General features: G+C 34.7%; 1 protein-coding gene and 1 long non-coding RNA gene across 2 annotated transcripts in view; one reads left to right on the forward strand and one right to left on the reverse strand.

Moving 5' to 3' along the window:
- The window catches only part of LOC131163953 (uncharacterized), a 37,336-nt gene extending 35,363 nt beyond the window's left edge, over positions 1 to 1,973 (reverse strand). Inside the window, exon 1 of the long non-coding RNA XR_009139188.1 lies at positions 1,765 to 1,973. This is a non-coding gene — a long non-coding RNA (uncharacterized LOC131163953). The remainder of the gene's footprint in view (positions 1 to 1,764) is intronic.
- An 11,751-nt stretch (positions 1,974 to 13,724) lies between these two features.
- LOC131163954 (probable glycerol-3-phosphate dehydrogenase [NAD(+)] 1, cytosolic) lies at positions 13,725 to 20,601 on the forward strand. Its single transcript, XM_058120814.1, has 6 exons — positions 13,725 to 14,036; positions 14,137 to 15,200; positions 15,583 to 15,804; positions 18,452 to 18,699; positions 19,946 to 20,085; positions 20,269 to 20,601. The coding sequence occupies exons 2-6, from the start codon at positions 14,519 to 14,521 to the stop codon at positions 20,393 to 20,395; spliced, it is 1,419 nt and encodes a 472-aa protein (XP_057976797.1). The 5' UTR covers positions 13,725 to 14,036; positions 14,137 to 14,518; the 3' UTR covers positions 20,396 to 20,601.
- Positions 20,602 to 22,291: the final 1,690 nt, after the last annotated feature.

Genomic DNA, 22,291 nt, shown 5'->3' on the forward strand with positions numbered 1-22,291 from the left:
CATGCATAGCTCTTCTCTACATATGTACTTTATTCAGGGGTTGAACTATGCATTCCTTTAGGGGGTACATGACTCCCCAACAAAATTTTCTGAAATCTAGAACCCACCCATATATTTCACTCAAACCCAAAAATTTTTTTATAGTTAGGGACGCAGCGATCTTTTCTAAGAAAAATATATATCCTCAATTCCTTCAAATTTATAGTTGAATATTGTTTGGTTACTTCACACTTATTAATTTTTTGCCACCCCACCCTCAAAATTCTAGCCCCACTAAATTATAATTTTAAACTGTATTCTTCAATCTAATATAATAACAAACACCCTGATGATAAAACTTTGGACACTTTAGGAATTCTAGAACAGACCTGGTAGTAATCCATTAATTTGGTTTTGGAGTTTGGGCTTCTTATTAATTAACATCTAATGGGCCTCAGGTGAAGTGACAAATGCAAACTATTATGCAAAGGCAAATGACAAAATATTTTTGACAGAAATTTCTTTTCATAGCCCCTGTTACATTCTTCATCAACCACTCAACCCCATACGAATTCAAAAATTACCACATATACAGCATACTAAACAATATTTTTGCCCCCGCTAATTGGTATTGGCTTGAGGGCAGGCTTTGGATCAACGGTAAGGCTGCTTCTTTGTCACCAATTAGTCAAGGATTCTAGTCCAAGGAAACAGCCAAAGCAGGGTGAGGGAGTAAAGGCTGCATAAACTGTGACGACTCCCCCCCCCCCCCCCCTACCCTACCCTACCCTACCCTACCCTACCCTTGCAAAGTGGAGAGCCTTGTGGCCTGGAAATGCCTTTTTTACTTGGAATTGGCTTCATGGACCTCATGGACTGTACCATCCTAGTTCAACTTTTCAAAATTTAAAAAAGAGGATATCAAACATTAAATACTAATACCACATAATGACTGGTAAAACTAAAAACCCACAAACATGCAGAAACTCGATATCTTTCTGTTCAATTTTTCTGAAGGAATAAGTGAACCCAAAAAAAAAAAAAAAAAAAAAGGGCATCAATGAAAAAGAATTGGTGTCTACCTCGTTTAAGGTAATATATGATGCAGTCTGCATATGACACAAAACAGACAAATACTTTATTTCATAAAGTAGGGCATGTACTCGAGTCAGCCCAGCCACAGCTGAGCTTAGGCTCATTTGCTCAACTGAGTTTTCCTCGACTCTGAAGCCTGAATCACAAACCTCGTGATTGACCTCAGGTTTGGTCATTCAACCCTACACAAAATGCCACTAGAGCGAGTTCTGAGCATAAAAGTAAATAAAAAATTCACACACACGAAATATACAAACATATAATTGAAAATAAAAACTGAAATTTTTTTGGGGAACGGGGTAAGGGAAATCGAGAACACCATTTAAACCTGGAGCAAACCCTGGCACTAATTTAATTTGCATTTTTGATCAAACTTCAGAAGCAAACTACTGAAAGCAATAAATGTCTAACAATACATTATACAAATAACATGGCAAAGTGATTTAAAAAAGGTTTCGTTTCATAATACGGCACATATCCCATAAACCCACACATTTTTCGGTTTTAGTCTCCTGCACTTGGGTCTTGACTTCTAGCTCCAACAACAAATTAATTCAATATTTCAATTTCAATGCATGTAACAACATCGGCCATTAACAAACGTCATGAAGCAAATCAAAAATCTGCTTCAGTTAAACACGTCCAAGCTTCTATAAACCCCATACCAAAAAACATACATTTTTCTCGTACCTTCACACTCATCAAACGCGTAAATCTTCTTGGCTTAAGCTTGATTTTCACTCCGAGGGCCATGCCTCTGATAGTGGTGGTTGGCGCGCAGGAAAACAGAGGAAGAAAGAAAACCCAGAAAAGTTAGAAAACGACCGCTCTGGGATTTTGGGGGGTTTTGCGGCGTACGGAGATCGGCCCACTGCCTCTGGATTTATTTTAAAATTTTTAAATATTTTATGTCATATATATATTATATGTATCTATAGTAAGGTGGTTATAAAACAAAATGCTTTGGAGTAATTGTTATTAATTTTTATTAATTTATATAAAATTAGTTGTAAGAGTCGAGTCAAGGCGGCACGTTATTCAGTCTTGACTCACACTCTACATAAGCCCGACTCAATTTTATTAAACAGGTCTAATTTGAACTACTGGAATGAATTAATGAGTTAAATTCAATTTTTATAACATTGTTTGAATCTAATTAAATTTTTGTAAATTTATTATTTATGTTATATGCAATTAGTATATATTCTACTTATTTTATAATTAAATTAAGTTTGATCTCGTTAAACTCGAGTTTTAAAAACTTGCAATCGAATCAAGTTCAAGTTCAATCATTTTGAGTTATAACACTTTGAATTTAAAGTTTTCAAATTTAGCTCTAGTCCAAACATGTTACAATGTTAATTTGATATAAATTGCATTTTATTATAAAAGAAATGGTTAGTTCTCACATCTTTATGATAAAAAATTATATTCTTTTTTATTTTATGCCTAATAGATTAACACAATTTTGGCATGTGCCAACTCTGTGATGTCATAATAAATTTTATCATCAATATAAAAAAGTTAAGGATTTTCTATAATTAGATAACATATTAAAGACTTGCAATATAATTATCCTGTTAAAAAATAATAATTTTCTATTGGCCCTAAAATGTCATTTTCTTTTTTGTAGCGGATAGTTAATTTAATGTATCTATGAACGTTCCTTGAAACGTAATGTCTCATTTTTAGTTTGTTTTATAGTTAAAATGGATGGATTTTTATCTTATTTTGGCACTAAATTACTCTCACTACTCATTTGATATTAATACTCCAATAAAACAAAAGCTAGTAGCCTTTTTTCAAAATAAAAAGGAATATAGGGCAACAATACTTTTTATTATTAAAAATTGAAATTATGTTTTTTTTAAAAAACATAGATTTTTTTTTTTAATAACATGCAAAATATATATATTTTTCAAAAGAAACTTAATCAATTTTTAGAAAACTCAATATTAAAAGTTAGGGCAAAAGACACTCAACTTACTTAAGTTGGACAAAAAGACAGATACTTTTCCTGAAATTTCAAAAATGTTATAGGCTTAAAATGAGGTTTTAAAAATATCATAAACCTCCCCTCAAACTTACCAAAAAGATACAAACTTTTCTTAAAAATAAATAAATAAAAACCCTTGCCTTTTTGCAAGATATAAGGGAAGATTTGTATCTTTTTGATAAACCTAGAGGGAGGTCACTAAAATTATTGAAACCTCAATAGTGGTCTCTAAAAATTTCGAAACCTTAGGAAAGGTCATTATTTTTATGCCAAATTTAAAGGAATGTCGATATCTTTTGCCCCAAAAGTTAAAGGTTCTCCCTTTAATACTTGAAAATAACTTGCTTTGGAAAGTATAAGCAATTATGAACTTTTACAAAAGCTACAAATAATGGCACTAGTTTTTTTTTTTTTTAAGAAGTGCGTCTTTTTAGTGACGGCTTTTATTACCATATGGCTACAAACAAAACGAGTGTAGCTGAATTTTGATTAACTTAATATTGACTCAATTGCTTGTAATAACTCAAACTAAAATCGAGTTAAAATTGTGTTGTTTGAATTCAACTCATTTAATATACATGTAACTTGAGTTTGATTTAACTAAAATTTGTCCCACATAAATAAACGAGTCGAACTCGAGTATTGTACAAAAACTTAAGCTCAAATTTAGCTCAATTCAACAGAAATCTATGTTATAAATGAGTATATCTAACAAATTGGTTAAAAATAATTGATGTTTAATAAAGACAACTTGAGAAAATATATATTTTAAATTTTAAAAATAAAATATTTAACGAGCTTAATATGTGGTTAGTTCACAAGGTAGTAATGAATTAGTAAACAAGTTAACTCGTAAGTTCGCTCAAAATGAGTCAACTCACTAGTTCAGTAAGGCAAGTGTAACTTAGATCAAACTTAGTCATTTAGTTGATAAACTCAAAATTTGAGTTTGAAATTAGTTTGTTAAATTTAACAAACTATTTTTGAGTCAAACTCCAAGTAGCTCACGAGTGACGTAGTGTTTGTATACCTAATTATACTATATGTCTCCTATTATTATGTACATAACTTACGACCCGAATATTTTTAACCTGAATATTTTACTCTAAAATTCTCTTAAAATTTCTCTGATACCACTTGTAATAACCTGAATATTTTCATATTTAAAATAATCACTGAAATAGAGAGCAAAATACCTTAAATGCGAATTATCAGAGTACTAAACTATCCCAATATAACAATATCATTTCTAATATCACGATTAACATCCTTAAAGCTCATAAATCATTAAAACATAATTTAATTCACATCTATGCTAAATAAGACCTTCTATCCCACCCACATTTTCACTGCGCTGCTCTAATTACGGTCATGCTCCTCATGGCATCTAAAAAAAATATTAGATAATGATGGGGTGAGACACATCTCATTAAGACGGAATAAATTATTATCGGTGTGTGGCAAATGAGCTTTAGTGTTGTAAAAACACATCCATTAAATCATTTAACTTCAACTGTGAAGTCATATAAAATTATACTCACACCTATATATTTGAAAACACATATTTCCTTCTCAAAACAAGTTTTGGTTCAATAAATTTTATCTGTTTACATAAATCTACATATATGTATCTTACATAATACAACAGAATTTCCATAGTTTCCATACATTTAATTATGAAATACATGCTGAGCATCCCTCCCCATCGGCATCAATATGAAATTTACAACATAGGTTTCATACTGAGCATACCTCTCCATCGGCACCAGTAGGAACTTCACAACATAGTTTTCATACTGAGCATGACATCAGTAGGAACTTCATAACATAGTTTCCATATTGAAAATACCTCCCCATCGGTATCAGTAAGAACTTCACAACATAGTTTTCATACTGAGCATACCTCCCAATCGACATCAGTAGGAACTTCACAACATAATTTTTGTACTGAACATTCCTCCCCATCGACATCAGTACTATTTCACAACGCAATTACCTCAGTATTCTCAATCATTTAAGAAACCAATATAATATCACAATTGTCATCATATAATACCACATAATACAATTTATATAATAAAAATAATAATATGATATCATTTCCACAATTCGATATAAAATCGTCATTTTCATAATCAGTATAAAATCTGTCATATTCATAGATAGGTGTAACACCGTCATATCATAATTGTCATATCGTCTCTCTGAATATAATTATCATATCATAATTATTCCTCATGTCATACAATTTGAGTGATAATTCATAATATAATAATCTATCTGGGATAACTATATTTTTCTGCTGAAAAATAGTGATATAATCATCTAATAATCTTTTTGGGAAAAATATATTTTGTTGAAAACAAGGGTATGATTAATTTCACTTATTTAATTTAATCCATTATATTTCAAGAAAACCCAATATACTTAAATCCCTGCAGATCAATTTATTTCCAAAATATTCCCAAAAGATCATATATAATCAAATCTCTACCGTTTAATTTAATTCCAAAAATACGTCCAAAAATCCGAGTTAATCAAATCCCTACAGTTTAATTCAATTCAAAATATTCCTAAAATATGATATAATTAAATCGCTGCAGTTTAATTTAATTTCAAAATATTCCAAAAAAACTGATTTAATCAAATCCCTACAATTTAATTTAACTCATACATATTTTTAAAATAAAATATGACCATAGATATAATTAATTTTACATACTTAATTTAAATCGGTCATATTTTAATTAACACAAATCTAATTAAATTAACGTACTCAAATTTAATCGAAAATATTTTTTAAAAACCTGACATAATATATTCTCCTTACCTTAGCCTTAGAGTGGTGCCTACGACGTCCAAACGACAAATCCACTCCAGTTAAAGTGTTCGGGAGTAGAGTTGGGACCTGGATATGATATTCATTTTTTTATTCAGCTTACGGACGGAGAGAAATTGAAAAAAGAGAGAGAGAGAGAGAGAGAGAGAGAGAGAGAGAGAGAGAGAGAGAGAGAGTCGTAGGGGGGTGGGGAATGAATTTGGATTGAAATTCAATCTTCTTTAAGAAGATTCATTACTTTCCAATAAGTTTTTATCAACATTATAATACTAATTCTTTTATTTGCTTATTTATTTAATTAATTTATATTATTATTATTATTATTATTATTAATTAATACATTTACACACATATTAATTTTTGGGTTGTTACATAACTAAAGGACAATGATTGTGATATGAGATTTCGAGGGGGATCAACATGCTTTGACTATCACGTTTGCCGATATGGTGACACGTGGACAACCTCCCCATGTCCACTATTACTCATAATTGTTTTGTAGGTACACATGGAATTACTTAAAACTTTTGAAGACTTTATTATTTGTAGATGCATTATTGAAGATGATACTTTATATTGGACTTTATATTGTGTATGGACACTTTAATTTGGACTTTGGACATTTTATTTCAAGACTTTATGGACTCATGAATTGAATATTTGAAGACTTATATATTTATTCTTGAAGACTATTAGGTGCCTGAAGACCCAAGTGAAGATGTTGAAGTAAGATCAAACCCAAGAACCAAGTCGGCCCCACATGATTTTATGCTCCATAGGCTATATGGTTTTGCCGTTTTGGGCTCTTTTTGGTACATGTTTGAGTCTTAAATTTGAATTGTAATAGTGCATGACAACTAAGTTTGAATTGTGTGTCTATGAGTTGGAACTTTTTGCTTTTTAGTAAGTATTAACTGTGTTAGGTTGTCTTTAGTGTGAGAGTTATTGAGAGTGTTTAATGCTTTGTCTCTCATGCTAGTTGTTATAAACCTTTCTCATTGTAAGAACTCTAATTAGTTTATGTTTGAATATTGATGAAAAACTCCATTGTTAAAGTTTTAAGTTTTGTCCAATCTTGTGATTGCGTAGTGTGAGGCTACACCGTTCTCGCTGAAGATCAAGTGGTGAGAGATCACTCTGTCCAACACCACCATAACCCCCTCCTCCCTCTCTTACCCACACGGCCTCCCCCTCTAAACACCCACACGACCTCCTCTCTCTACACATTTATACCCGCTTTCATCTTTGTGTTTCAAAGCTTGTTTGAAAAAATGTTCAGCATGGTCTAAGCTCGTGTTGAACAACGCAAAATCATTCAATGATTCTTTTGAGTAAACTCGTTACTTTTATTGAATCCTTGTTTGATTATGTGAACCATTGCCTGAAGCCTAAAATCCTATATTAGAGGAGCCCACTTGAATTCTTAGATTTCAATATTTTCACTTGCTAATATCAATCGTAAGAACATTGAGTTGTTAATTTAGAGCTTGCATTCTTGAATTTTAAAAATAATAATTTTCCGTATAAAAACTTGATTCTTTGATAAAGGAACACTTAAGACTTGATTTTTGGACAAAATCATACATTTTTTTCAAAAATCTTACAACATGTGAATCGTCGCTTAATTTATGATGTTTGTGTTTGGTTGATTGAATTTTTGAATCAAAGTGTTCATGTTTATGTGTTTGCTTGAGGGTTAACCACAGGACTAGGCCGACCATACCCGTCCTATATAAGATTCCTATCACCAAAAAATAAAAAATAATTTTTATATAAATGTGTTGCCCTAGAGCTGAGTTTAGAGGGGAGTGAATATACTATTTTTTGAACTTGTATTTTTCTCTAGAAAATATAAAATCTTGGCAAGATACTAATGATTATATCACAATATATATAATGCAAATCATGCACAAAATATAAATTAAAGAGTACAGGGAAAAAAAGCTCAAAAAACAATATTAATGTGATTCAACCTCTTGCCTACATCCACGTGTTGTGACATGCTCAAGGATTCTTAATCCACCATCACAATCTCCTTTAAGAACAAAGAAGCCTTTACACCACAAGGGAACAAATCCCTTTGCGTTCACACAGAGCCTTTATAAGGGAACAAACCCCTTAACACTCACAAAGAGCCTTCACACAAGAACAAATCTCTTTTGCTCAGATAGAGACTTTACAAGAGAACAAATCTCTTAACACTCTGTCCACAAATAACCCTTACAAGATGAAGATGATTTATAAAGATGTTATAGAAAACAATGCTCCTTGAATGAGCTGATATCTACTACAGTGAAAACCTTACACTAATATCTCAAGTAATGAATCACATACAAGATTAGAAAGCAAGAGAGATATTTAGCACAGAAATGATGAACTAAAATGTAGTGTGCTTTGAAATGACATTCACTATATGTAAATTCCTAAAGATCAATCATAGAACAAGTCTTTAGGCTTGTATTTATAGGCCATTTGGATTTCTAGCCGTTTGGGCTTAAAAAATAATTTAATAATTTGAAAACTAGTCGTTTATAGTCGTTGGGTTTGGAATCTTGAAACCATTGACGGTTTCCCCTTAAACTATGGACAGTTTGCTCAAACTATGGACGGTTTCCTCTAGGCCAAATTCTAACTTACTCTCCCCCTGAAACCGTCGATACACCTGGGCCAAACCATCGACGGTTTGCCCTGTTTCTTCACAAACTTGATATTTAGGTGCATAGTCATGGTTTTAACCCAATTGGGACCAAGTATATAGAAGTTTACAACATTAAGATGTCACGCCCCGAACTCGGAAATGGGACTCGAGGGTGAAAATATAATCTAACCTGTCCCTATATCATACAAATCATCACAGATATAGTACAAAGGATGACGGTCCGACCCCGTGGGGTTTCCAGACACCCTAAACACATCCAATCATAATCATATACGCAGCGGAAAAAGTCATTCTATATCAACATATGTAGTACCATACCAGAGTCTATACAATAACAGAACATGGCTCTAACAAAACGTACAAACTGGGTGCTCAAATACAATTCAAAATGGCAACCCAACAAAACTACAGTCCTAGCACTTACCCAAGCACTAACGCAGTACACCGGCCACTACGCTCCCTACACTAGGACGCTAGTTCCGGTTACCCGAAAGATCTGTAAAAATGTACGTACAGTAGGGGTGAGACACCTCTTAGTAAGGAAGAACACATGTTATATCGATGTGTGGCATTTGAGTGCTATCATGATACAACATACACGCAGTTAAATGCATTCCAGTACTAATTTACACAGTGCATACACGCACACATGATACGTAGCCCCGTCACAATACATACACATGATCAGTAATCCTCAGTGTCGTCACACTCTTCGGCCCGAAGCAGGCCCGCAACATATGGCGTTGGCCCGTAGCCAACCTGCGAACACGGCGCCACCGGCACATGGCTAGTCCCCGACTCCCATGGCATCGTACCAGCGCTAAATTGGTGGATCCACACCCTTCTGCCTGATTTGCCGGAATAGGCTCACGCCCTTAGATATGGAGCCGAACACTCTTGCCTATATGGCAGGCGATAACACGCCCTCGGATATAGAGCTGGACACTCTTAGTACCTGGGATAATTTCGGAACCACGTTCCTACTAGCATTTCAACATATCACACACACATGCATGCTCATATAACCAAACAAACCACACTCATTTGGTAATCTAAATCATGGTTTTCCAAACAAATACAGTTTAAACAAAGTCAAGGCACGATCATCCCAATATCACAGTATAAATCACACATATATTCGGTTTTCAATAAAACCCATGATTCAGCTCGTCACCCCCTTTTTCCAAAAATTGTAATAATGAAAAACCCATAGTTTTTCCCATTAGATCCCCCTAAATGAGTAGCCAAAACACACACAGGACTGTGGACCACAGTTCCACCGAATCCGATTTCAAAAATAACCAATATAAACATAGTTTCCCTTACCTTAACCTCGTAAGCAAATCCCGAACTCCAAGGTCCCTAAACAGCGAACTGAGTTCCGAGACCTACAAATCAAAGTACAAAATATGTTCACAAGACAGTTACCTACAAATCTAAGGGATTAGAATTGAAAACCGAGCCTTACCTCGATTTTACACCGAAACCTGAAAATCTCTAAAACGAGATTCCGATCCGTAGAAGTTGTAGAGAATCCTTCCATGATCCTCGTGGTAGCTTCCGTTTTCCGATTCCGTCAACGATCGACGAAGAATTCTAGAGAGGAGTAGGGAGAGGTTTAGAGAGAGAGAGATTTTTCTAAGTTACTTAGTGAAGAAGTAATAGAAATTTCCTTTATAACCCTTTGACTCGGGGAAATTCCAATTTTGCCCCTCTCTTAATATTTAAACCCATTTTTCATATTTCGGGTTCTTACAATCTCCCCTCCTTACAAAAATTTCGTCTTCGAAATTTGCCATCTCTCATTCTTAGATTCATACATACAATCAAATACATAGACACAACTTAAGAGCGAACTGGCGATCATCACTGTGATGACCCAAAAATATATATATATATATGATTAAAGTACAATAATAATAAAATAATAAAAATAGTCATTAAGTTAATATCAATATAGAAGTGTTTTCTGTAGGATCTTTGATTCCATGTTTGATGCCTAAGAAAGACCTTGTCTTAGCGAGTGCTCAGAGACCATTGCGGCTCAGTCGCTCCCTGGAGGTCGGCCTGGTCAAAATGGAATTTCATAGGATAAATAGGATAGACACTGTTTGTACACGTAAATAAGTATATATACATAAAATAGTGTTTTGACAGACATAATTTGTAGAAATACATAATAAGATGATAATAATATAGGTATCATATGTGGGGCCCAAGAGACTATGTGGGGCCCACATGAGTCCCGAAGCCGTATGGAGGTTTACACGAGTCTCAAAGCTATGTAGGATGCATAAAATCATATGAGAGTTATTCGAGTGACGTAGGATCCATTTGGGTCTCGAAGTTGTGTGGGACCCACAAGACCATGTGGGGCCCACATGAGTTTTTAAAATTCAAATTTAATTCTTATTCAAAAAATAAAATAAAGAAATACTAAAAATAGTTTAAGAGTAATAACGATGATAATAATATTGATAATAATGATTAAGAAAAATAATGAAATAGTAAAATAATTAATTAACTAATTGATTAATTAGGTAAGTAATTAATTAAAAAAAAAATTATTTAATGGGAATGGTGGCAAGCACTCCCACATGGTCTCCATCCCCATCCCATACTCAACCCATACCTTACCCATCCCTTGCCCATTCTTTAATTTTTAAAAATTATAATTTCACCCATCTCCCCACACTTTTATAAATTTCATTCTTTCCCCAAAATTTTCCTATAAATAGGGAGCTCTCAACCTTCATTTTTCACAACAATTTTTCAAGGAAGAGAAGGATTAGTGAGTAAAAGAAATTGTGGTGGAGAGAGAATTTTTAAATAAATTCTCAATCACCCACTCTTTCCGATCTCATTTCTTAAAGATAGTTATTGTGTTCGTAGCACGCGGTAAAAGAAGAAGGTAAGTAAATTTTGATTATGTTAGTTTCTTTTTATTTTAAATTCATACCCGAGTTTATTTTGTACGTAAATTTTAATTATGTTACTTAGTTCCACAAAATTTTCATGAGTTTATTTTTACGCATATTTAATTATACCAGTTCTATCTTTAATATACTTGCATCTATTTTTGGGTTAAGAAATGTTCCAATCCCCTCGGGTAAATTTTCAGCATTTCTTTCTATTCAAAAATAAAATTATATATATTTAACACAAAAATTGTGTGGCATGAGTTTATTTGTACGTTGCATTTTTATGAAAATATGAGTAAAGATGAGATTTTCACGATATTATTTTAAATTGCATAAATTATAATAAGATGATTTTAAAACCCCTTATGGCAACGAAAGTTCAAAGTTACAGATGCTCGGTACCGCAGCTTAAAGTTTATACGGATCAGAGTGCACCCACACTGTTTACAGAGTGGTTATTTATGTTTGTGGATTTCTCCTGAGTGCACACCTGGTTCCGGACCAGGACTTAATAAGGAAAATCTCACTTAAAGTTTACGTACGTTGATTTAGTTTGGTCGGCCAGCCAGCTAAGTCCAGTTTTCGGACCGCACAACCCAGTCATGGGGGTAAACATGACTTATGGCAAACAGGCCTAAGGGTGGGTTTTTACAATATATGTTTATACATATTTAATTACGTGTACAAAGTTACTGATAATTTGAAGGAAAAGTGTAAGTTTACGTGAAAAGGATCATTTTGGTGCTTATATGACGATCTAAGGAAAACGTATAAGGAAAAGTATATGTATGTTTATCATTAAATATTTTTACGATTTTAAAGTTAAAAGTTTAATTTAACAGTTATAGTATATGATTATAAAAATTTATTGTTGAAATTGATGACAAAAGTTTTATGCAAAAATTTTTAAAGTTATATTTATTCTAAAAGCAGTTTTGAAGTTATAGTATTAAATATTGTTTTATGAAATTCTTTAAAAGCTCATTTTGGCCACACACTAATAATAATCTTATTTACTTACTGAACGTCGTCTCACCTCAATCATATTTTATTTCAGATAACTCTGAAGGATATGTCGGAAATCAGGTTTAGCAAGCACGCGGGTGGGGATTAGAAAAATAAAGATTGATTAGAAATATTAGTATGGTTTCAGATATTTATGTTTGTGTAATTTTCCTTCTTTTGAAATAAATGATTGTAATATGGATAATAAGCGCTCTGGTTTAATAAAAATTTAGTTTATTTGCTTCCGCTGTAAATCAGTAGTAAAAAGTTAATATCCCAGGCCCCTCGGGGTCGGGGTGTTACAATCACAACGCAGTCCCATCATACACATACACACAGACACAACTCATGAGCGAACTGGCGATCACCACAGCACAGTACCATCTTACACATACACATACATACCTCACTTATGACGGAGGAATACCATGGTTACATATACAACAGTCTCAGGAGTTCACAATACTCACACTCTGGATGACGGTTACCTATCCCAACCCACAGTAGGATCATGTGCAAGTGCTTAAAATAACTATGGATTCTTCCGGCATATTTCCGTATCTCTCTGGTACGAAACTTCTAAACTTTACGGTTCAGAACCTGAACAGGTATCTCCTCATACGTTAAAGTATCCTCAATTTTCAACTCATCATAACTAACAACATGTGAAGGATCCAACACGTATTTTTTCAACATAGATACGTGAAACACATCATGGACCCTCGAAAGTATTGGAGGTAATGCAACTCTATAGGCTACCAGACCCACTCGCTCAAGTACTTCGAATGGTCCGATATACCTCGGGTTCAGTTTGCCATTTCTCAAAAAATTTTGAACAAACGTTACTACTTTTCATTAAAATAAAAGTATGATAACTTTTGAGTAAAATAACAAATTGGTTCTTATACTATCTATTAAAATCTATTTTAATTCTTATACTTTAAATTTGTGTTAATTAATTTTATTCAATTAAAATTATAGTGATTATGAATAGTAGAGTAAAAAATTAAGAAAGGTCATTACGACGTTTTATAACTAATTAGATCATTTAGTATATGAAAATTATAAGTAACAAAAAAAAAATTATATTATTTTATACTAATTATTTATGCGCTCAGCAATTCATAGATAATTTTTTTTTTATAGAATTTACTTTTTTTTCTCTTGAAGTTGTTAATTTAATTTATTATTCGGAAAAATAAAGAAAAATGAAAAAGTGCGGCCATCACCAGTGCAGCACAAGGTCAACCGGGAAGTCATCAATTCACATCTCTCCTCCCTCTCTCTCTCTCTCTCTCTCTCTGCGCGCGCGCGCCAGTGTGTCCATGGGGTGTGCGATGTGCGCGTAAGCTCAGCCACAGCTGTTCATTGCTCATTGCTTCCTTCCAATTCACAAATATTGATGTCACTGACCTAGCTTTGTATGTGAATTGGGAATCGCTCTTTGTCGCCGATGCTTGTGAAAGATATCGAGGCTTCGGCGTTAAGCTTTGAGTGCGAAAACTAGAAGACATTAAAACCCAAATCGCGGTACTGGACAAGGTAGGTTGTTTCGTTTAATTTTTGCTCTTTCCCTCACTCGTTCACATTTTCTGTATTCTTTTGAGTGTGTTGGTGGGTTTAAATGACGTACTGCATCTAGACGGAGAATCCAAAGTTCTGCATGCTTTGAATGCTTGGAAAATCAAGACAAGCCCTGTTTGGTAATTGTGAACGCTCTCTCCTAGAATTTGTGCAAGAGCAATATATGAGTCGAGGTGTGGCTGAAATTTTGATCACAGAGAGCGACTCTGTAGTAGGCGAGAAAAACCCACCTTCAAAATCGGTATCGTTTGCTGTTTGTGAGGGTTTTTTTGTGTGCTCGTTGGGATTGGAATTGTTGGAAGAAAAGCCCACCTCAAATCACAACTGGGTTATTTCAGAATCACTGAAAATAGAAAACCCCTTGAAGAATTTTGTGTTTGTTCTGTAAAAATCCTTACTTATTGTATTGTATTCTGTGAATTTCGGGATATTGGGAGAAGATGGTCGGAGCTATTGACGGGATGCTCCGTAATGCGTATGCCAATGGGTCTATTCAGAGCTCAAATGGGTCGATTCAGAACTCAAATGGTTCTACAGAAGAGAAGCTCGATGAGCTCCGTCGGCTCGTGGGCAAAGCAGAAGGTGATCCTTTAAGGGTTGTTGGTGTTGGGGCAGGTGCTTGGGGAAGCGTTTTTGCAGCTATGTTGCAGGATGGTTACGGTCACCTAAGAGAGAAGGTTCAAATTAGGATATGGAGAAGACCAGGAAGGTCTGTGGATAGAGCCACAGCTGAACATTTATTTGAGGTGATAAATTCAAGGGAAGATGTGTTGAGGAGGCTTATCAGACGATGTGCATACTTGAAGTATGTTGAGGCGAGATTAGGTGATCGGACACTTTATGCCGATGAGATTTTGAAAGATGGGTTTTGCTTGAATATGATTGACACCCCACTCTGCCCCTTGAAGGTTGTCACTAATCTGCAGGAGGCTGTTTGGGATGCTGATGTTGTGGTGAATGGCTTGCCCTCGACGGAAACCCCGCGGGTTTTTGAAGAAATTGGAGAGTACTGGAAGGAAAGAATTACAGTGCCAGTCATCATTTCTCTAGCAAAGGGTATAGAAGCTGAATTGGGGCCCGAACCTCGGATAATCACTCCCACTCAGATGATTAATCGAGCAAGTAAGCGCCTCCTCCTTTCTCATACTGGCATTTATGTTTCCTATTGTGCTCATGGCTGATCTGAATTGGGTTCTGATTTCTACTTTCTGAATGAGAGCTGCTAATTTTCTACTTTCTCTCTTGTTAGTGTGTGCTTTGTGTGGTGTTGAACCTGTGATTTGATGAGTATAGAAAATCAGTTAAGAGAGAGAGATGATTGAAAATATTATTTCATGACATATATTATCATCTAAAATTTCTGCATGCAAATTTTCTAGCAACTTCATGGCATATTTTCTTTTGGATTGAAAATTGTACAATTGTCTGTTCTGTATTACTCTTAATTGGTTTCCCCTTTCTTTCCCTTCTTACTCTCGATCCTGATTATATTTATGCTTTGCAGCTGGAGTTCCCATGGAGAACATCCTCTATCTTGGAGGACCTAATATTGCCTCTGAGATTTACAACAAGGAATATGCTAATGCTCGAATATGCGGAGCTGAAAAGTGGAGGAAACCACTGGCGAAGTTTCTAAGACAGCCTCATTTTATAGTGTGGGATAATGGTGACCTTGTCACTCATGAAGTTATGGGTGGCTTAAAGAATGTTTATGCAATTGGAGCTGGTAAGATCGAGTTTCTCAGTGGTATACTAGGAGGTGGTTGTTGAACAACAATTTTTAATTGATTACTTCATTCATGCTAAGTGTTGGCATGTGTGCATGCTTGTTTCTATGCGTATCAACTTGCTATAGTTGTTCGTCATTCATGGTTACTGCATAGAATGTGGTCGATACCTAAGCGTCTGTGTTTGATACCAATTAGTATGAACTGCTATGAAGATCTTTCTGGAATCTGTTTCTCCCTAGATGACTTCTTGATGTGTATCCCTTTGAATCGTTCATATTGTTGGCTTGTTGCAGTGGAAAAAAAATATAAGCCATTAAAAAAAATATGAGCCTTTCTTTCTCTCTCTCTCTCTCTTGTTTAACTTTTTGTTTTTTTTCTGCAAATATTTTCTTTTAAGTCATGTAGTTTCAATTCATAATAATATTGAATATTTTGTGGTAGCTAAGATATCGTTCTATAAGTTCATCGTACGATCAGTGAAGAATTCCTGATTATGCATCCAAGCAGTTTGAGTTTGCTTCTCTGGAACATGAAAAAGAAACTACGCCTTTTTGTGACAGGTTTTGTACTCAAGGGCACAGTACACTGATATTTCCATACAATTTAAGTGGACAAAGGCTAAGTCTTCAATATGCAGCCAAATTTGCATTGCACATTTATGGATATGAGTTCATTTTGATCTAGATTGTGGATTTATCACAGCTAACCTTTTATCAAGGGATTTCTTTTCTGTTTATTTTCATTTTTGTTAAGTTTCTGTTTGGGTTCAAGATCCTGCAGTAAAAATTTCTAAACACTAGCATTATGTGTAGCATGGATTTATCTCTGAAAAAACTTTCAGATTCCCAGCATGATATCTTTCTAATTGCTTTCTTTGAAAGGAACCACCATATTGAAGCATTCCTTTAATTCACTAGAAATTAAATTTCATAATCTCCATGTGAGAAATACTCTCTCTCTCTCTCTCTCATTTTCTCATGCTCATGCCTCATGCTTCTGTATCCCTGTGCATATGCACTTTTTATATTTTGATTCTCTTTGTACCCTCTGGTTTCTTCTCATTTCAGTGCAAAAACCATTTTGATCCTCTTTGTTCCTTGGGGAATGGTGGTTTCTGGCTTGCCTATGAACTTATGTTGTGTGGGCACGAGGGTGCATGTCATTTGTCACTTTATATTTGGCTGTTGAATCTATTTATCTTCAAATGTTAGAAGTCACAAATATTGTAATATTTTTTAATTTGATTTAATGAGCTACTACTATAATTAGTAGATAGTCTTGAGTTGCACATGATGACATATTATGCATGGAATCATCGCTCATTTAGCCATGTCATTGTAACAAATTTAGATTTTAATATATTGACATCCTAGCATTAATGAGGCTGTCTTATGCATGAAAACTTATTGTACATGTTCATTAGCTAATTTAACACATCAAACTATTATACTAGGGATATTACATATCATACTAGAGAAGTTGTTGCCGTGTGACCTGGAGGTCACGGGTTCGAGACATGGAAACAGCCTCTTGCAAAAATGCAAGGTAAGGCTGCGTACTATAGATCCATTGTGGTACGCCTTTTCCCTGGACCTTACATATGCGGGAGCTTTGTGCACCGAGCTGCCCCCCTCTTTTTTTTTTTTTCCTGTCTTTTTTTAGAAGTTGTATTAAACTAATTATTTGTACATGTCCTCAATTATTCTCAGATTGAGTTGGCATTTTTCCACATAATCAAACATCTGATACCTACATCCATGACAGTGAACACTCAACATTTTGAGGTGTATGATAAACATTTGAAGACAGCTGCCCTTGCTGTTTTGGTGGAAAACGTGATCATGACAGATGTATTGAAAAAGAACTTATACATGCAAAAGTCTCTACTCCACAAAAATCCAGTGTTAAACTTTGATATACATTGTTGGCCCACAACCTAACAACTTAAGCTTTTAGGTAAAGTGGTAATCTAACATGGTATCAAAGCTAGTTACCAAGAGGGCTTGGGTTCTAGTATTGTTGCTCGCGTTTCTTATGTCATGTTTAAAAAAATCATTATATTACTTGTAATGGGTGTTATCTATCATTTGCTATCTCTCCACGTGCTGTTTGGCCGCACGGGCAGGGGAGTGTTAAAGCTGGATATACATTGTTGGCCTATAGCCTAACAGTTTAAGCTTTTAGCTAAAATGGTAATCTAACAATTTGTACACCAGTTTAAATTTAGCATGCCTTGGTCCAATGATAAGAATGCTATACACTCATAAGTTTATAACCCACAGCCACATGTTCACAGAAGTAGTCGTGGTTTAGGCAGCATATATCATGCCATCCCAGGGTTCCCAGTGAGGAATTGGAGACTTGTGCATTTTGGTGTTCTTTCTTCCTTTCTATTTACCTGCTCTATTTAGTTTGAAAGTTGGCTCATTTCAGTTGGGGCATCAACCATGTTCCTCTCTTGTTGTTTGTATGATGCTGTTGTATGTTGTCTTGGATAGAATTGATCACATTCTCATCCCGCGGCCATGTTATTTATTCTGTTTCTGAAGTAGTGGCATAATGTTTGCTTTATAATTAAGTTTCACTTGGAAAAATATATTTTCAGGTTTGAAAACTTCTAACTTTTAATTTGGGACTTCACAGGTATGGTAGCGGCTCTAACCAATGAGAGTGCTACAAGCAAATCGGTGTATTTTGCTCATTGTACATCAGAGATGATATTTATTACTCATCTATTGGCTGAGGAGCCAGAGAAGCTTGCTGGTCCTTTATTGGCTGACACTTATGTGACCTTGTTGAAAGGTCGTAACGCGTGGTATGGCCAACAGCTTGCTAGAGGGGAATTGAACCTTGAAATGGGTGATAGCATCAAGGGCAAGGGGATGATCCAGGTATGGATCTTGATTACATTTTTTTTCCCCTGGTTTGGGGTAGGGGGGGAGGGGGTTAGGTCAAAGTGGGTTAAGCCGTTGTTTATGGGAATGTTCCTAGACTGGCTTGATTCAAAACAGAAATTCTAGAGAGATGAGCACTTTAAGTAAGTTTGTTTTGTTTTTTGTTTTTTAGACTTTTTGTAGATTCCAAGTGATTGTTGACCTTTCTTCAATATTATCTGTCTTCCTGGAAACACCACTGGTTGAAATTTTATGGAGCAATTCCACCACACACCATATTATATGTTTTTTTAAGAAATTTCTGCTTTATATGAGGTGCACCATATTTATTTCCCTTCTAATTTTTGGCACTTAAACACCTTCCACTTAACATACCTACTGCTAACATCCCCCCACCCTTTGCACACCACCCACCCACAAATTTAAGTAAATGATAGGAGAATAAAATGAAAAAAGAAATAGGGGGTTTGGAGTGATTCTTGTTGAATCACACTAGCATGATAAATTGACCCATTCAGAGTCTTAATTGACTAAAGTTCTTTTATGTGTCTTTTGTTCCTATCTGAGATGGTTTGAGGCTAGAACTTTATTATAGGCTGTAGCCTAAATGTGCCATAGAAAATTTCACTGCTTCATTATTATTAGAATGACCATTAAGCATTTTCTTCTCAACCAACTCTTTTTTCCCATTTATCTATTGCTAGCTTATCTCTCTCTCTCCCACTGTCTCCCTCTCTCATGTATCCTTGGTGTTCCAACAATGTAATGTTCTTTTATTATCAGGAATAAATTTTCTGGTGTATTAACTGCTCAAGCTAAGAAACATGCATTACTTTTCGATTGGTTCATCCACTCTAGGAAAGAAAGTGTTCCCAAAGTTGGTAATTCTTAAAAAATAAAAATTGCTTTTTGTTGGATTTGTGCTTGCAACCATGAGGGAGATGATTCTCTCCAACTTGTTGCTTCTCTCTTTCTGGTTGCTGTTTTTCACTTCTTTGGTGATGATGCACAAGCTTCAATGCTGCTGGTGTTGGGTCCAGGACAAATTTGGATCTGCACCTTTACAACGCACTGCTGATTCAATATTTTGTTAATTTTTCATTTTGCTTCTCATAAGATCCTGTATGGTTTTTGACTTATTTCTTTGTTATATTTTATTTTTTTAAATTTCTGCTCTTTAATGTACTGGAGTTTAATCCTTCCTTCCACACAAACAACCTCAACCTGCTTTTGCATTTTGCAGGGGGTCTCTGCTGTGAAGGCATTTTATGAACTTCTAAGTCAATTCAGCTTGAGCATATTACATCCTGAAGAAAACAAACCTGTTGCTCCTGTTGAGCTCTGCCCCATCTTGAAGATGTTATATAAAATTTTAATAAAAAGGTATATGTGTTTCTCTTCTCCCTCCTCTGTTTCCTTCTCTCTTCTTTTTTGCATCTGGTTCTTCAAGTTTGTTCTGTGGAGCTGTCTAACGCGAGTACTAGACTTTGTCCATTAGAAAATGGCTGTGCTAATTTGGGTTGACCATGCATAGGAGCTGATGTTCCATTATGTTTGCATCTTCAGGGAGCACTCATGTGAGGCCATTCTTCAAGTATTGAGGGATGAAACCATGAACGATCCTCGCGAACGCATAGAAATTGCTCAAAGCCATGCTTTCTTCAGACCTTCAGTTCTTGGGCAGCATCCGTGATAAAAGCTACTAGTCTTTCACCTTTGACGACCTTAATTATCATTTGGTTAATTTTATTTTCTGGTGTGGTGTTGATGCTTAAAGAATGGGTGAAAATTTTCCACTGCTGTATATCGTTTTATAGATTAGCTGTGTGGTCAGAAGAATGTATTGTATGATGTTTGTGTGTTGGATTCTGCAGCATCAATTCATTCAATCTTTGTTAATGATACTGGCAATCACTTGGGAAGATGGTTACAGGTGAAATTGGCTTCAGTGGTGTCTTTGCCGCAAGAATCCTGAGCTGTGGATTGGTTCACTGGCAAGAGATGAATCTGAAAGCCTTCTCAGTTGTATGTATGATGAGAAAATGATCCTTGGTGGATCGAGGTTTCAGAAAATATCTGAACTATTCTAGGACAATTGTGAGAAGATTGGTCATTCACATGGGTCACAATTGGACCCTAGATTGGACCTAAATCTTCTTGGATAGTTTTGGCTTAATGTAAGGTTTAAATTGACCTTAAAAAAAATAAAAAGAACAAAAAGTATTGACCTTTCCCAAGGTTTGGTAAAAAGACAATGATCTTTTAATGGTAATTCCCAAAATTTCAAAAATTTCAAGAATCTTCCCTAAGTTTATAAAAAAAACACGAATATTTTCTTATGGTTTACAAAATGATAAGTTTTTTAAGAACAGATCTATATGTTTTTGGAAAATCTCAAGGAAAGTTTGTACATTTTTTAAATTTAGGAAAGTTTGCGATATTTTTGAAATTTTGGGAAATTTTTTTTTTCTTTTTATCAAATTTTAGGGAAAATAAGTGTCTTTTGCTGGAAAAAAAAAATAGCGTAGAGATTTAGAGTTCAATATTTTCAATGTATTGACCCACGTCATGAAGCTCCACCATAAAGCTCAATTGTTGTCATATCTTAATTTGCCATATCTTAATTGTTGCAACGTAGGCCTTAGTTACTGTGCGGGGCATAGAAGGGGTAAGAATTGATAAAAAATAGCTTAGGAAGAGATAGTAAGGATTTAGTATCCTTGAATCTATTAAAAGAAATGGTCTATGATTGCATAAATTGGCGGAAAAAGATTCATATAGTTGATCCCACTTAGTTGGATTAAGGCTTGGTTTTGTTGTTGTTGTTGTTGTTGTAGTCTTATAATAGTATTTAAATATTAAAATATTAAATTTTTCACAAATTTAATGGTGATTGGCTTAATTTACTGATTCTATCCAAACAAGAAAGAAGAAAATGTTACACGCCCTTGCATTTTACGGCATGATTTTTCCCAAAAAAAAAAAAAAATCATTTTTAGCATCTTTCATTTGAAATTTTAGGTTCACTCCTATTTCTATTTAAGCTCATTAAATTATTGGAATAAAGAAATAACAATATCAAAAAGATAGATGTGCTTATCAACAAAAAGTAAAAGTTAAGGCTCATAGAATGATGCTCCCATAGGCATGGCCCGGTGAAAAGGCATCAGCACGTAAGAAGGAGCATCAGAAGTTTAATTTCAGGTAGGTGAGAATTTACTCTATGAACTAGTGGGGATCGTGGATGGTGAGAATTTACTCTATGAGTCGGCGAGTACCGTAGATGGTCTCTATGAGCCAGCGGGGACCGTGAATGGTAATGAAAATGTGTCCCAGGAGTCGAGTTGACCGAACGTTCAACTGATGCATGGAAGCTGTATTTGCATTCTAGACTTTACCCTAATCAGCAAATTTGTAGGTTTAGTGCCGCACTAGGGGTCCGAAGGCTTGTTGGTGACTGGATTTCTTATGTAATAAAAAAAAAAAAAAACAAAGGAGGCTCATAGAATGATAGAAGGAATGAAATATAAGTCCCAAAAAAAAAATTTAAATGTTTAAATTGATCACCAAATATTTAAAAATATTTTAT

Source organism: Malania oleifera, chromosome 9, assembly GCF_029873635.1.
Source record: "Malania oleifera isolate guangnan ecotype guangnan chromosome 9, ASM2987363v1, whole genome shotgun sequence".
NCBI classification, from domain to species: domain Eukaryota; kingdom Viridiplantae; phylum Streptophyta; class Magnoliopsida; order Santalales; family Ximeniaceae; genus Malania; species Malania oleifera.

Bases quoted from the DNA above. Each gene is read 5' to 3' on its own strand.
- LOC131163954 (XM_058120814.1), top strand. From the start codon at position 14,519: ATGGTCGGAGCTATTGACGGGATGCTCCGTAATGCGTATGCCAATGGG. The intron at 15,201-15,582 runs GTAAGCGCCTCC...TATGCTTTGCAG, and splicing joins TCAGATGATTAATCGAGCAA to CTGGAGTTCCCATGGAGAAC. The intron at 15,805-18,451 runs GTAAGATCGAGT...GGGACTTCACAG, and splicing joins TGTTTATGCAATTGGAGCTG to GTATGGTAGCGGCTCTAACC.